Source organism: Vigna unguiculata, chromosome 9 (genome assembly GCF_004118075.2).
Source record: "Vigna unguiculata cultivar IT97K-499-35 chromosome 9, ASM411807v1, whole genome shotgun sequence".
NCBI lineage: Eukaryota > Viridiplantae > Streptophyta > Magnoliopsida > Fabales > Fabaceae > Vigna > Vigna unguiculata.
This window is the reverse complement of record NC_040287.1, coordinates 11,412,252-11,428,263: the sequence shown is the minus strand read 5'-3', so window position 1 is coordinate 11,428,263 and position 16,012 is coordinate 11,412,252. Positions and strand designations below refer to the sequence as shown.

The following is a 16,012-nucleotide window of genomic DNA, read 5'->3' as shown; positions in this document are numbered from 1 at the left end:
CTTCCAACAAATCAATTAGTTGGTACTTTGGGTTGGGGAACCCATGTGGGAATGGAACTATTATTAATAAATTAAGAAGCGTGGAAAACAAGACTATAGGATATGATATCTGGAACTTGGTGAAAGCTACAGTATGTTTCTATGCTGGGATTAGAGAAGTAGTATGTCTTGTGGTGCTAAAACCCAGTAAATTTGCATTACTAGTGTAGCGCCTGGCGGTGAGGACGATTCGCTAGGTGATATCTACGAAAACAGAGAAAACCTGGAACGCGTGGCGCTTGGCGGTAAGGGTTGCCTCTCCAGGCGATACATGTAGAAATAATGGCAAAAAAGGTGCTTGGCGCCTGGCGGCACGTGTCCCCCGCCACACGGTCTGGAAGCACGTTTCGCCTGTTGGCTTAGCAGCAGCGCCCAACAATATTGTAGAGGTTGAGGTTGTGTTTTGCTTGCTTTGGATGCGCGTGGTCTACAAAGCTTTGGTGATATCTCAAAGGTTGACTTGTTAGTGTTCCTTGAGTTGTGACTCAGAACGTATCCCTTGAGTTGTGGCTCGGGATAGGAGTTAAGCATGTGGCATTCCTTGAGTTATGGCTCGGAATGACATCTCTTGAGTTGTGGCTCGGCATGGCAGATGAACACGAGGAACTCTTGAGTTGTGGCTCGTACGGATGGGTTCAGATAGATTGCCCTCCTTAGTATTAAGCTAACGAGTTTGGTAGTCTTGGGATGTTACGAGCTTGTGGTGGCCTTTCCTGCTCTACCGAGCTAATTGTTACAGTGTTTCTTTCCCCTACACACAAGATTAGCCCTTAAAGTGTTTCAGGCCTCTTGCTACTCTCACAACTCGAGTTAGTACGCTCTATGTGAGACTAACTGACTCTTTAGAGTGTCAGGATGCAATCCTTACCTTGAATCCTTACTAAATTATATAAATGGGGCATCACCATGAACTCCCACTAATAGGGGTCATGGAATTACGTCCCGACCAACTGAGGCACCACCATGAGATCTCACCTAGAGATCTATGGAATTACGCCCTAACCAATGAGGCACCACCATGAAACTATCGTGGAATTACGTCTTAACCACATACCAATCATGTTTCACCAACCCAATATGTACTTGTTATGCATACAAATCTCATGCCAACATTTATAACTAACCTTCATTCATATTCCATACCAACTCATCATTTTTAGCCCATGAATCATTCCATACATGCAACATGCCCAAATCATGTTAAATTTATCCATCACATACCATAAAACATCTCACTCATACATAATCACCCAATTCATGTTTTAAAAGTATAATCAAATCCAAACATATAGCCAACATCCAAGGACAGAGAAACAATAGAACACGCATACTCTTCGCCTAGCTCCTTGCTTAGGCGAGAGGGTCTCTCGCTCAGGCGAGCTCCTTTCGCCTTGGCGAGAGCTCGACAAATAGGAACAGTGGCCTTTTGCACTTTCTCGCTTAGGCGAGACCTTCTCCCCTGAGCGAGACATTCCCTCACTCAAAACGAAGATTGGTTGCCTGAGCGACAACTCGCGTAAAAGGCCTGGGCGAGCCTCTGTTAATCTCGCCTAGGCGAGACACGCTTGCTTGGGCAAGAAAACCAGTGCTCACTATTGTTCCCTCGTGCAACAGCCAACATTCAAGAACCCCAACGACATTTAGCAACATTACAAGCTCTCATAACAACACCCAAGCATTTTAAACACTGAAACAAAGTTACCACAAGTAGATATGACTTGAAAATGAGAAACCCTAACTTCCCTTACTTGGACAGATGCTAGCGGAAGACACAAGCACTCCATAATCAAGCACAACAACTCTGTGAGCCGATTTAGGAGCTGGAAATAATGACCCAGAAAGAGAAACAAGGTTATCCAGATGAACCTCTACTGGACCACGAAAAATAGGGCTAAAGAGAAGAAGATATGGGTCGAAGATCAACTTACATGGACTGGGATGGGGTTTTCTTAGCTCAATGAGGAATGAGAGCCAAACCCTAGCAAAGCTCTGTTGGAAAGGAAGTGGCAGTGAGAAAAGAGCTATTTTTGCAAAGTGTGACAGAATGAGAGGGTTAGGACTGATTTAGGGGTTTTGGGCACCTTGCGGGCCAACCCTTAGGCCCAAAAGTTAAGGCCAAACCCTTTAACATAAGACCAGAAAAAATGGGTCTTACAAATGGTATAATTTTAATTTTTAAATTTTAATTATAGAATGGAATAATCTAAATAATAAAAATGTATGATTATAGTTTCAATAATGGTTTTAGTAATTTTATTATCATGTATAGTATGATGCATGAATATGATATTGTATTGGATACATACTATATATGTTGATATATTTATTTTGAAGATAATAAAAAAAAATGCGTGATATATATATATATATATATATATATATATATATATATTAAAAAATGTATAATAATTTTAAATAATATGATAAATGTGTGATTGTTACCGTGTGAATCTAAATTAAAATTAAATGTATTAAAATTGTTCATGTAAAAAATTATTTCTCATAAAAATATTATTAGTTTACAGATTAAATATAAATAACGTTAAAATACCCAAATATCATATTCTATAGACCTTAAATCATATTACGTTAGTAATTTAAATCATACAAATTTAGAGAATTTAAAATCTTATAATGTTGAAGGAATTTACTTAATACGATTAAAATGTCATTTTCAACGATTATAATAATACAAATATAAACTACAATTAAAGTCAAGATATGAGTTGTAAATATTCTTGTGGTTCATAATTTTTACCAATATAAAATAAATTTTCATTTTTTCAAAATTTTAGATAGAGGTAATTTTACGAATAATAAACAAGTAAACCATTTAAAACGTTAAACGGGTGCTAGAACTGAAATCCTCGATCAATCTCCATTTTAGTCGTCTAGTTTCAAACAGTTCACTGAAACGCGTGGTGCAGACAAGAACCCAACTAGAACCCTTCGTTTTCTTCTCCCGCCACATCTCTCAACGCCTAAAACCCTACCTGCAAGTTACCTTATCTATTTCCATTCCTCAAACTCAATGTGATACCGTTGAGCGCGTTCCGATCATGGCGAAAGTCACCTCCAGAGACGTTCAAGAGATTGTTGAAAAACTCTCATCCGATAAAGTCAAAGCTCGCGAAGTCATTTTCCTTTCTCCAACTCTCTACTACTTCTTTCTTTCGCTAATCAGTGATTTTGAATGGGAAAAGAGCATTTCTTGTTCCTGTTAATGTTATGCATGTAGCGATAAATTGACTTTAGTGTCGATATTCTAGTTTTCGATCAAGAAATCTGTCTCCTGAGTGCCTCATTGTTGCATTAATTTGAAATAGAGTAGTAGAGAAGGATTGTCTAATCAACTTCTTTGTATTATTTATAGCTTTTCTCTTTCAGTTCTACTTCTACAAAAATTGCAACAGTCTGGATGAAAAATGTTTATAAGCTACATTTTTAATTAAGGTTCACCAAAATGATGTTTCAGTTCTGATAGCTGAAATCAGAGTAACATTTGGCCTGTATTTCAAGTACATTTAAGAATTATTACGCATTGATTTTTTTATTTTTTTATTAGTGTCGGATGATATTTATTCATTGTATGTATTCTCTCTTTAGTGTAAGGACCGTGTTATTCTAATTAGTGGCATTGTTGTTGTATGTCAACAGGAAGGGATTAAGTTGTTAAACACTTGGTTAGAAGGAGAAAGGTCATATAACTTCTGTAAATTTATTGGACTGAATACTGCAAAGCTTAAACCAGATGAAATTCCTCACAGTAAGATTCGTTTTTAAGTTAATTTTGCAAGCATTGGTGGATGCAATATTTTTAATAGTACCAAAGCCAAGATGTATGGTGTACACTATTGATTGATTTGTTTATTTTAAAATTTTGTGGCGCAGCTGAAACATGGCCTTTTCTTGTTTCATTACTTATTAAATCGGCATCGGCGGAAATATCCTCAAGTAAGCGGAGAAATCCAAAAGTGATATATGCGAAGACTCTTAGAATTGCTGTTCAACGTGCGGAGGATGCCAAGTGTTCAGGTCAGTCGGAGGTAGTTTAGTTTGGAACATGTTTGTTCTTTTCCCCCCTTTTGATTTTAAACAAATAATAGTTTGGAAAATTCAAACGAGGAACTCCAACTAATACATTTATATAAAGAAGTGTTATCTGAATGTTGTGTGTCTAATGTGCACCACAAAGTATGTATTTATACCAATTTACAAAATCAAATACAATAAATTCTTTCTTAATTATCATGGATCAATGATCCTAGTGTCCTAGAATCTGTAACAGCTAATGGCTAATTATGACTAATTATATTCTAAAACTCCCCTCAAGTTGGAGCATATATGTCTTATGCACCAAGCTTGTTTCAAATGTTCTATATGTTCTATTTATACACAAATACAATATTTTTCTTATATTTGATTCAGAATCACTTCTATGCAAACAAATAAAATTTTCAAGGATTCATTAACATGAAAATTTTAATCAAGGAGCTATCAGCCAGGGCACTAATATTTCAGGGACCAATTTGGGTATTTACTCAGTTTTCATTACTTGTAAGGAAATAACGTGGTTATGTATCACTTAATAATTGTTTGACACTTTTGAGGCTTTATTTTGATATAATTTTGGTAATAACCTTCTTAATAAACTCTACAAAGAGAAATATGGGAATTAATCTTATATTTACTAATACACTTTGTTTCTTTTAATTATTTGTTTTTCTTTTTACTTTTTAGGAAAAATGTTACCGTTGTCATCTGTAGTTAAACTACTTTTTAATCATGTTTGGGATGTTCTGAGCAATGTTCCAAGCTTTCAGTCTGAATATGGCGTTGTCCTTCGGCATCTATTGTCTGTTAGGGATTATAGTTTCCAGATGAGGAGGCGTGTTTACTGCAGTAAGTGTTTTGTAAACTTAAGGCTTGCATTACCTCCAATCTCATCAACAATACCATTTAAATCTCCCCACCATCCTTTTAATCAAATTGTTTTGTATAGATCTGGTGTTTCTGTACATTGAGAAAGTTGAAACAAGCTTGAGTGGAAAAAATATTAGCAATAGTTCCAAGGAGGAGGTCTTCCGTTATATCTTGACACTTCATTCTCTCCTAAAATGTCCCCCTGGAGACTACCCTGATAATGTTAGAGAAAACATTGTCAAGGGTTTTGTTAGAATATGTTCATTCATAAGGTATTTCCACTGTGATTCATTAATTCTTTTTTCTATTATTCTTTTCTGCTATAGTGCAATACCATTTCTTTTTTACTTTTTCAGGGATGAGAGCAAGATGGCACGTAAACTTGTTGAGTGTATAAATACATATTTATTGAATGATGGTCCAAATTTAGGCTTAGAGTTGCTCGAAATTCATAATGCCCTGCAGCAGTTTGTGTTCCACAGTTGGCTGGCGACACATGATCGAGTCCTTAAGGTCTCTTGCAATTTCTTTTTAAGGCAAATAGCTGCTTAAGTTATAAATTATTTTCAAATTTTTTCAAACTATTCTATTGATATTTCTGCTGCAGGATTCACTTGTTTTTTATGCAAGGATACAGTTGAGTTTAATGAGAGGTGCTGCTGATAGGTGTTTATTGGTAGAACAGCTTTTGGATGTGATTTGTAAGGATCTTGATCAAGGTAGCTTGTCTGGTACTTCCATGCTGCGGTATGTGTTTCTAACATGTTGATGTGTTTTTAGTGTTTGGATCTTCTAGTGTTTTTCAGTGAACTTAATAAACTTTTTAATGATGTTATCCATGATGATCTTATTGAATTTTCTACCCAGGGGTGATGGAAATAAAGATGATAAATTAGGAGCTCTAAGTAGCTCACAATGTGGATTGGTGGAACTTGCAGCAGTTCTATTTTATAGGGTAGTTTCTAGAAACTCAGCTGTCAATCCCTCGATTTAGTATTTAAGTCTTTTTATCTCAATTATCTTCTCTCTGCAACTGTGTTGATTGATTCTGACATAATTATTTAATTCCTAATGGCAAGACTAGTCATGGTCTTTCTTATGATTCCTTTTTCCTCTATGTTTTTACATGGTTTGCTTGATGAATGTTACTTTTGCTGGTATATTGTTGAGCAGTTTCTCATGTTTTTGTTTGAGAGGTTTCAATAAAAGCAAGGAGGCCAAAATCTTAAGGATATGTGTGGTTTTTTGTAGTGCCCTTGGTGTGATTAGTTGGAGCAGAATGCCTGCATTAGTATGAGCTCCCTCTTAGCAAATGCCTTCAGATTTGCCTTGACGTTGTATTGTCTTTGTTGATATCTCTGGTTTTCTGCTTATGGTTTGTATTAGATTTTCCTTCTGTGATATTGTTAGGGATATTTCTCTAGTTTTTCACAATTCACTTGTAATCTCCTTGTTTCTTTGTGACAGTTATTACTGTTAGACAGTTAGCTATAACTGACACATGTCGATGATAATCCTCTGATTTTACATAGGACTTCTGTAACAAAGGATCATCATCTTTGTATCATTCCAGTTTAGGTCAACAATATCAGAGTTTACTTTGTCTACTCAAGTCTGCTGTCAAATCTTAATAGCTATGTAGATAAGCTGGTCAGCCTTCTTATGTAGCCCTTTACTTTCCTTATTATTCACACGTATCTTTTGTATTAGTTTTTTTTAATCTGATGGGTTAACGTAGTGGTTTGGTATTCTATGCTCCTCATACGTTGTAGGGACAATGTATGTAGTGTAGAACCTTTATTCAATTCCCTATGCTAGAAAACTTGTTGGGTCAGTGACAATTATAGCAGTATGAGTGGGATTAATCTTTGGTTCAGTAGGTTGGGAGAAACCTGTGACAGAAGAAAAAGGGATTGCCTTTTTCTCCCCTACTCCCTAATTTAACTTAGTGTCATTTGCTTTTGTTGTTGGGATGATCCATTTAGTTTGGCAGACTTTCTTGCTTGTGCTACTATTAATATTTTCCTTCAACAGAAAACCACCATTCTGTCATGTGTATAGTGTTATTTGTTTATTTGATGTCCAGTAATGTTTATTGGTTGATAAAAACTGGCTATTTTATTTTGGGGATATAATGTATTACTAATTTTTATTTCTTTTCTCCCCTATATAATTTCCATATTGCTGGCTAATTTTTATTCCTCAGGCATGCCTCAATACAACCAGATCCTCATTGAGTGAAAAACGGGTCAAGAGGGAGCCTGCTGCTGTGATCCTTAGGGAGGCACTCATGAAAGGCAAATGGCTATGGTAATTTATAAGCTAATTTGACGTTATACTGCACAACACATTCTGTGGTATGCCATAATGGCACAGACTATAATTTTTTGTTCCTCTCTGTTAAGTACTTGTTTTTCTCACCTTATCTTTTTCAACTGTTTTCTTCCCTTTTCCTATAATAGTTGTCATTCTATTATACAAGTCAATCATTTTGAAAAACTTTTAACTTTAGTTGGTATTTATATCAGTTAAATTTTGTTTTGGGTTTGAGTCTTCTCCATCTGTTGATCTGTCTTCTGTCTACTCGTATGTTCTCTTATTCAAAATATTTAGCTTTTCTTAATCAGATATGTTTTATAATGATAGAACATCTAATAAACAATATTATACATGTGCCTTATTGGTTTTATACCATGTCCAAGATCGTTTTGTATTTTTTGTGCAACCATGGCATTTTTTCCCTTATATTCATAATATTGAAAAGTTGATTGTGCTTAGGCCTTTTGCACAGAGGATTAATTGATGCACTGACTTGTGTTTAATACTATGCCATGCTTAGATTGTTTGGAAGCCTAGGGTTCTGATTTGGCTCTCAAATTTATCACTTTAAACTTTGAACTTGTGGTATCATGCTGCCTAATTTGTGGGCTTATGGTTTCATAGAGGTTAAAGGATTAATTTTTTTTTTCTGAAATTATGGAGCACAGCAATGAAATGAATTGAAAATTCAATTTTAGACCTAGGTCTTGTTCCCCATGGTTTTACTTGCCAAGAACTTCTAGTTTAGATAAAAAGTAACTTTCTAAGTTGCTGCTCCATGAAAATTTTCCCTCGTTTACTTATAATATTTTGAGTTCTTAACAATGAAATAAAATTCTTATGTATTAAGATGATATTTAATTGTTTGTATTATTAGGCATTTGATTATTCTCAATTGGTTTATCTACTTATAGAAATGGAAACATAGAGAGAAAAATGATTGGTCATGATCGCAATTGTGGTTGTTTTGTCATGACATGTGAAATGGAGTAATTATAAGACTTCAGAATATAAATATGAAAAAAGGCCTAAGAGAGCTCATTTTCTCTTAGCTAATTCATTCATTTGTATGGGTACAATACAAAAAGGTATGATAATCTGCACATAAATGCCAATAGGTAATACAAAGATTAGTTAACCTATTCTAACAAGTTAACCACCTTCAAAAAACTTAAGCAATTTTGACATTGCCCCTCAAGCCGGTGCATTCATATTGTGTATTATATGTACTAAGTTTGGAACTTATAAATTGATTTTTCGAGGTCCTCTCAAGGATTTAGTCAAAATATCTGCAAGGTGATTGTTGGAGTTGCAAATTTCATGCAAATTTCCTTGGACAACAACTTCTACAGAACAAAACCAAAAAGACTGTTTCTGATATTATTCATAAAGGAGAAATTGCTCTTCAATAGAATACGTAGATATAATAGCTGAAAATACTAATTTTTATGGATATATGCTATCCCAACAATTCAAGACCAGTGATCTTGTACAATAAATATAAATATACTGCCAACCTATTAATCCTCCTATTTATCCTTGTAATTATGAAATGTAATTAAATCTCCTAATTATGTAATTAAAATTATACAGGGAAACATTAATCATGGAAAACCTTTCCAAGAGACCAAAGCACAATTGATGCTGACAAAGATAAGTAAGTTTGCCATTAAGCTTCTCTAAAGTAATTATGGATGACTCAAAAGAGGAGTGGATAAATTCTGAAGAAGCTATTTTTGAGCATAAAAGAACATATTGGTTAAAAAGGAAACCTGCAAGGTGTTGAAGGTGGGTTGTACCCAAATCAATTGAGAATAAGATAAAAAGGTTGGAATAAAGACTAAAGAGGCCGGTGACAATAACAAAGGTGGCGTGAAGTCAGTCTACTGGTCAGAAGGCCGTTGACAACACACGCCTTGTTGTGTGCCGTGTACAAATTCCACACATGGAGGCTCATGGGGAGGAGTTGGCCTTCGAGATGGCTGGGCTATGGGCTATTCATAGCTAGGAGAGGTGCTATAGAGCATGTGCTTTGTTTCAAATATTGTGGTGGTAGTAGGCAACAATGGATGATGACAATGAGTACAGGGTTCTGTCACTCGATAAGACAAACTGAACCAGTTTGTTGAGACATGAAGACAACAATGGTAGGGGTTGCGTTGAACACACTGGACAATGAAAAAGAGGAACCAGATTATCCCATCCTATTACTAACATAGGAATGAAAATGTGAAAGAATGTTTGGAGATCTTTATTTTCTTGTAGCTTATCCATTCATTATATGGGTTCTTATATCAATGAAATACAAAAAAATATGTTGATCTATACATAGGTGCCAAATAGGTAATGCAAAAGTGAGTCTACCTATTCTAACAAGTTAACCCCTTCACGGCAGTTAAGCAATTTTTACTGTGTGCATGTGTGGACTGGATGTGGTATTTATTACAAATTTACCATAAATAAAAATGTAAAATTTTGGTAGAAATTGTATTATTTTTTCACACTACCCTTTTCCGAGTGTTTAAGTTATTAGCTTTTGAAACAATTTTGGGTTTTCTCGATTTTTATTGTCATTTTATCTTTTTTTTTTTTTTTTATGATATTTGATCTTATTCTTGGATGTATATTCTGTAGTAAAGTCCTTGATGGTATCGTAATGCAGAAATCAATTTGTTGTAGTGTATTCTATTAATAGAGAATATTCTAGGTTTTTGATGAGATTTAAAGTAGCATTGTTGTGGTAAAATCTGATGAAGGATCTATGGTGTAGGAATGCTGCATTTTGTTCCTTGATTCGCAACTTCCATACTCGCATTTGCAAAGATATGTTTCTCTACTGGTTTGAAGGCATATGTATGAGCTTTGAAAGGTAATTTTAAGATTGTGGGGGTTAAGAAAGGAACAGGTACTGTGATTATTTGTGTCAATTTGACTCCATTCATAGGTTTCTTATTTAAAATTATTGTTGGTTTTCAGCATAAAACACTGGATAGAAAAGGATGTAGTTGGAAACTAAGATTCTTAATTCTCTTGCCTTCTCCTTTCTTTTGATGAGAAGTTTGATTTTTGTCATCCCATTTGCAATTTTATTTGTGCTCTTTGCTTCTTCGTCTGTTTTTATTTCTGCTCTTTGCTTACAATTTTGTTTTATTCATGTACTTTTTCTCTTTGCCTCTCTGGTGCTGTGTGTTTTTTACTATAGTCAAGTTACCCTTTTTCTCTCTAGATAGTTAGAGGTAATGCAAGATGATTTTGGGTTGGAATGTGAACTTTCTTAAAATTCCCAATTAACCTTCTCATGATTTGAATTGAATATTAATAGAAGGTATGTTGATGATAAATATTATTAACAAAGTGCAGATAATATTGCAGAATCATGAATTCTTCGAATGGTGATCGTATCTATGATGGTTTGCTGTGGACGCTGAGGTATTTACACCCTGTTTTCTTTGTACGGTTTTATAATCTCTTGTGAAGGAGACAGAGCAGTGCTTGCATTTTATGTTCGTTATAGGACTTCAATTCATTTTCCCATATTATTACAACATATTGGTCTATTTGAGTTGGTATTGTGGATTTCAACTTGTGTATGTTCTGTTGCATGTGAAGGAGTTTGCTGGAACTTTCTTCTGTTCTGTTGCTGCCAAATTCAAGAATGGAGATATCTGCAGTGTCATCTTCTGCCTTTAATGAGGTTTCTATCTCTCCCATACACATTTTCACAATCCTTTATTGTCTGAAATGCTTCCAAATTTTAATGCTAAATATATGAAAGTGTTCATCGTGGAAGATGAACATGTGAAAAAGCTGTTTGTTATAGATGATCATATCCTATTCTATTCACCCGTAGTTATTTTCCTGCTTGTATTAAATTTTATCTAGGAAAGCAAGTCTACATTTTAGTTGGCTATTTAATTATCTAGGTTAACTCTATTGAATTGGTTATAGTATTTGAGAAAAATCTTGTTGAATATTTGTAAATAGGAAAACTTATAATTTGGATGTGTTTTAGATTTCCTTTATGTTTTTCCTTAATTTTCTTTCATCATAAATTAAGATTGAACTATTGTAGCAACCATACAATTCCTGTAGTTTGGTACCAAAAGATCATGATTCAGTTCTCTCTTCCTTTCTTCATGGGTGGACTGTACCGTGTGTCCCTCTATCAATGTTTGGCACCTTTCCTGGCCATTCCTCAGCAATGCCCATCCTCGATGTCACCAGCCATTCCTTCATGTATTTCTTATTTTTCTTTGATTTAAATAAAGATTGAATGTAGGTAGCAATCACACAATTCCTGTAAACTCTTTTCAAATAATCAATAAATCAAGCAATTTCAAGAATTTACACAATATTAATAATTGAATTACAACAAAATGCAGTATGGACAAGGGCTGACCTTGAAGTCTGATTTAGGCTAATTGAATATTTTGAATAATCTCTCACTGGAATTTAGTTTGTGTTAGTGTGTATTCAGTTTGATGTAGCTTTTGTTATAGTTGTTTTCTTTTTACAAGTTGTTATTTACCGTCCTGTTTTTTTTTTCATTCTCCAATATAAATTCAATCCTTGTTTTCCTTTGTACATTTTACCAGTGCAGAATTTACCTTTTCAGTTTCAATTTTCTCTCCCTGCTCTCTTCTTTCTCTCTATTAACTCTAATAGTTTGATTTCAAAAGAATGTATTCATTACAAGTCTGCTAGTCACTGAATTTAACAGTTTTGTTGACAAATTGTTTTTGTTGTAGGGCTACATTGGAGAATTGTTTATTCCTTTTGCTTCTCCCGAATGTTATTTTTTGCCTTACAATATGCATTAATTTGGTGAGAAACTAACTTTTGCAGTTCATTAATGGTTGGCAACTACTGTGGAGCACTATTGTGCATGGGTTACCAATTATTAGCAATATTAATGCTCTTGTAAGTTTTCTCTTGACAAAACTATATGCTCCTAATTTAAATTGTAGTTTTTTATGGGTATCTAATTAGTCCTTGTTTGAATGATTTATCTTGGCTGTATAACCTAATTTGTTTAGATAGGTTAAGTACTCCTTTGTTTTTCCTTTCCATCTTTGTAAGAGAGCGTCCTTTCCTTTGGTATGCAACCATTGCTGCCGTTCCATTAACAATTATTGTTAAATTTTATGTAATAGGAGTCTCTAGCATTAGACTCCTCCTACTTTCTTCACTCTGAGTAATTTCCATGATTTCATTGAGTCTTGGTACCTTCTTCTTTCCCAACATTTGGAACCCTGACTTGATCATACTCTTGGTTTAGGCCTACCAAGAAATCATACACCCGATTTTTTTTAGTGTTCTCTCTTAAACTTGCTGAGTGTTCTGAACTCTTGGCGTTAATGACCATGTATTGATCCAATTCCATCCACAAAGCATTAAGTTGATTAGCATATTCAGTAACTATTTTGGTGCCCAGTTTGGCTGCCAAAATTGAGGAAACGAAGACAAAAATCAGTTAGGGTGGTTTGGACGTGTACAAAGAAGGTTATTTAATGCATTAATGAGAAAAGTAAATCGCATATTTTTTGGTATGTGAAATGGGGGTAAAGGAGACCACGAAGGACATGGGGAAATGTTAAGAGAGATCTCATGGTAAAAATGATATATAGTCTCTTTAAGCAAGTTGAATGGTGTTGCAGTATGCTTGGTCTACTTAATTATCTTGTTATTAGTTGTGAGCATTGTTATAATTAAAATAGATAGACTGATTGATGGACAGTGCGTAGTTAACCTTTTTATTTGATGGATATTTTATCTATTGTTATCATCATTATCATCATCATTATGTGAGAAGTTATAAATTGTTTCTCTCTTGGTTATTTTTTGTGTAAGTTTCCATTTTAAATTGATAAAGAGACACTCATGCAGGTGGATGCTTCTTTGCTGCTGCTTAGTAATATAACATCAAATGTGAGTTATCTATTTTACATCTTGAGATTAGTGTTAATAAATCTAACAACACTTGGTTCCATCCAGGATTTTGTGAATACAAGTGTAATACCTCAAGATGTGTGGGATCTTCAGATTTTCAAACGTCCAAATTCAATGTAAGTGTCTTTTACCTAGATTACAGCACTTGCAAAATATGGTTTTAAGGTTACTGAATAAGTGAAATTATATCGTGTGTTTTAGAATAATGAATAACATCAATCGTACATTATTTCACTCATCTAGTTAGTTGGATATTTTTCAACGGATGTTTATAACATCTTCACACTTCTCTCTTTATTTAGAATGATGGCTGGTAACAATAACTACCACTACAACAACAACACACACCTTATATTACTAAGTGAGGTCAGTAATATAAATTAAGCGATGCCTTTTGACTTGACTAAAGACCAAACCTTCAAAGATATGTTTTGCACTGAAATCCCCTTAACATCTTCCCGTGCCTTCTTGCTCTACCACCATCCCTCTAGAATTTTGGGATTGAAAGAAATTTGATTGTTGCTCTGTCACCTTGCCGCTCCTTCAAGACTTATCTTATTGCTGCTGTAATAGGGTGTTTTGCAGCCAAAACACATCAAACTCCCATTCTTCAACTTATAGTTGTCCGAGTCCTGACTGCCCTTGTTGCTATTTGGATGACAGAAAAGTGGGTCAAAGAAGGGTGCATGACCCGAATTACTCTAGAGAAAGAATTGGAACCCTAACACTAAATGATACCATAGTTTTTTTCTGTTGTACTTTACTAACTTTTGTATTTTAGTTCTATGAAAAAAATCATGTTTAGACCTTCACTCTAAAGTTCAAAGTATTGGACCGTGGCTCAAAATCAGAGTTTTCTAATTTCTTTTAATCAAAATATAGAGAAGAAAATAAAATGTTCAGATCTTGATACTTTATCATGAATTATATTTTTGTATTCGAGTTTTAAATAACTTTATTACGAGTTTTAATATTATTTTATTATTATAATATTAAAATTGTGGCAATCCTGATATCCACTATCCCAGTGGACCATCTGATGAGGTAAAACACTTTGTGCTGCAATCTGCTATTGACTACATGAAGTCTATTATGTAAACAGTCTCACATCCTGTCAGAGAGAACAGTAGCTAGCTGCCATTTTATTGTGTGTTGTTTATGCTGTTGGTAATGTGAAGCTTTAATTGAAGTTGGGAGGCTGGATTACCAATAGAACGTAGCAACTATTAATTCTGAATTTACTGATTTCCCTTTTCTATTTTTCTTTGTTTATGTTACTGCATTCTTATTTAGCTCATTTGTATTTTATGCAGATCCATCTTGTATTTCTTTTCATGCTACTTTTCACGAAAAAATTCCCATGTAAGTTGCTAAGAAAGTATTATCATTTTTTCTCTTTAATTTACTTGATGTTAGATTCTTATTTAGCTTATAGGCTTTGCTTTCATTAAAATTAGTATTGACATCAGCAGAGCTATATCATCGGTGAGTTAGAGCATATAAGAATAACATTGACATGGCATCCAAATGCAACCTGGAATAGCCAATCAAGTCAACTTTAGCCTGAGATAGGTCCTAGTCAGAACACATAAACCTAAAAACATGATGTGGAATGCAGTACGTTGAAAATAGTGAAAATTAGATATAGAAGTAATTCCCCCTTATGTAGAAAATACACATGGGGTAATATATTTATAATGAACAATAATAAAGAAAATATAGGCTAAGCCAAGATTGTAACTAACAATATCTAACACTTTCCCTCAAATATAATCAATTCTAAGTTCCTGTAGAGATTTAGTGAAAATATATGCTAATTGATAACTTGAGTTAACAAATTTAGTCTTGATGTTTCTTAATATAATCTTTTCTAGAATAAAATGACAGTCAATCTCAATGTGCTTGGTCCTTTTATGAAAGACAGGATTAGAGTTAATACGAAGAATAACTTGGTTGTCACAGATAAGTGTCATTTGAGTGTTTTAGGCCATCCAAATCTAATTGGAGTGGTAAATATCGTCCCTTGATGAACATTTTTGCTCATCATGGTATCATTCATAGACTCATTTGTCCTATACTCATCATCAAAACGATGTTATTGAAAAAACATCGACATATTGTTTTGATAGGTCTTACCTTATTAAATCATGCATCCTTTCCTTTACAGTTTTGGGATTATGCCTTTGTCACTGCTGTATATCTTATAAATAGATTAGCAACAACTTCTCTTAATTTTGCATTCCATATTAAATTTTTTTATAAAACTCTAGATGTTTAAGTTCATCAACTTTTGGATGCTCCTGTTTTCTCTTTTACTACCATATAAATCTCACAAACTTGATTTTAGAACTGAAGAATGTCTTTTCCTAGGCTATTCTCATTTTCATGAAGGTTGTAAATGTTTATCTTCTAGTGGTCATGTATTTTTTTCCAAGCATGTTTTATTTGACGAACACTGGTTTCCTTATTCTGAGTTATTTCCTAAATCTCCAAATACTGTTATAGATGTTGGTCAGTATTTTACATTAAATCCCAATCTGTCACGACCTCAACTGTCTATTAATCTAGTATCCAACAATTCCATTTCATCTGCTAGTGAGTTAACACCACATGTTTCTCATTCTAGTTCCAGTTCATGTGGTTCCATGTCTTTGGTGTCAATCTCTCCTACACCGGTTCTGAATACTCATCCAATGCAAACAAGGTCCAAATTTGTATTTTTGAACATAGAATTCATCCATCTTTGTTTTTGTCTCCTTCTGAGCCCACTGAGAAATAAGCT

General features: G+C 34.2%; 1 protein-coding gene across 2 annotated transcripts in view; it reads left to right on the top strand.

Moving 5' to 3' along the window:
* The first annotated feature begins 2,903 nt into the window (after positions 1 to 2,903).
* Positions 2,904 to 16,012, top strand: part of LOC114195970 (serine/threonine-protein kinase ATM) — a 77,384-nt gene continuing 64,275 nt past the window's right edge. For both annotated transcript variants that reach the window (XR_003606605.1, XM_028086425.1), the window contains exons 1-16: positions 2,904 to 3,173; positions 3,697 to 3,805; positions 3,931 to 4,074; positions 4,780 to 4,941; positions 5,042 to 5,234; positions 5,319 to 5,475; positions 5,570 to 5,709; positions 5,830 to 5,917; positions 7,169 to 7,272; positions 10,052 to 10,150; positions 10,654 to 10,710; positions 10,891 to 10,975; positions 12,127 to 12,201; positions 13,168 to 13,209; positions 13,276 to 13,346; positions 14,544 to 14,592. Coding sequence is in view for 1 of the 2 variants with exons in the window: in XM_028086425.1 (XP_027942226.1) it covers positions 3,099 to 3,173; positions 3,697 to 3,805; positions 3,931 to 4,074; positions 4,780 to 4,941; positions 5,042 to 5,234; positions 5,319 to 5,475; positions 5,570 to 5,709; positions 5,830 to 5,917; positions 7,169 to 7,272; positions 10,052 to 10,150; positions 10,654 to 10,710; positions 10,891 to 10,975; positions 12,127 to 12,201; positions 13,168 to 13,209; positions 13,276 to 13,346; positions 14,544 to 14,592 (1,650 nt within the window). In the remaining variant the exon portion in view is untranslated. The remainder of the gene's footprint in view (positions 3,174 to 3,696; positions 3,806 to 3,930; positions 4,075 to 4,779; positions 4,942 to 5,041; positions 5,235 to 5,318; positions 5,476 to 5,569; positions 5,710 to 5,829; positions 5,918 to 7,168; positions 7,273 to 10,051; positions 10,151 to 10,653; positions 10,711 to 10,890; positions 10,976 to 12,126; positions 12,202 to 13,167; positions 13,210 to 13,275; positions 13,347 to 14,543; positions 14,593 to 16,012) is intronic.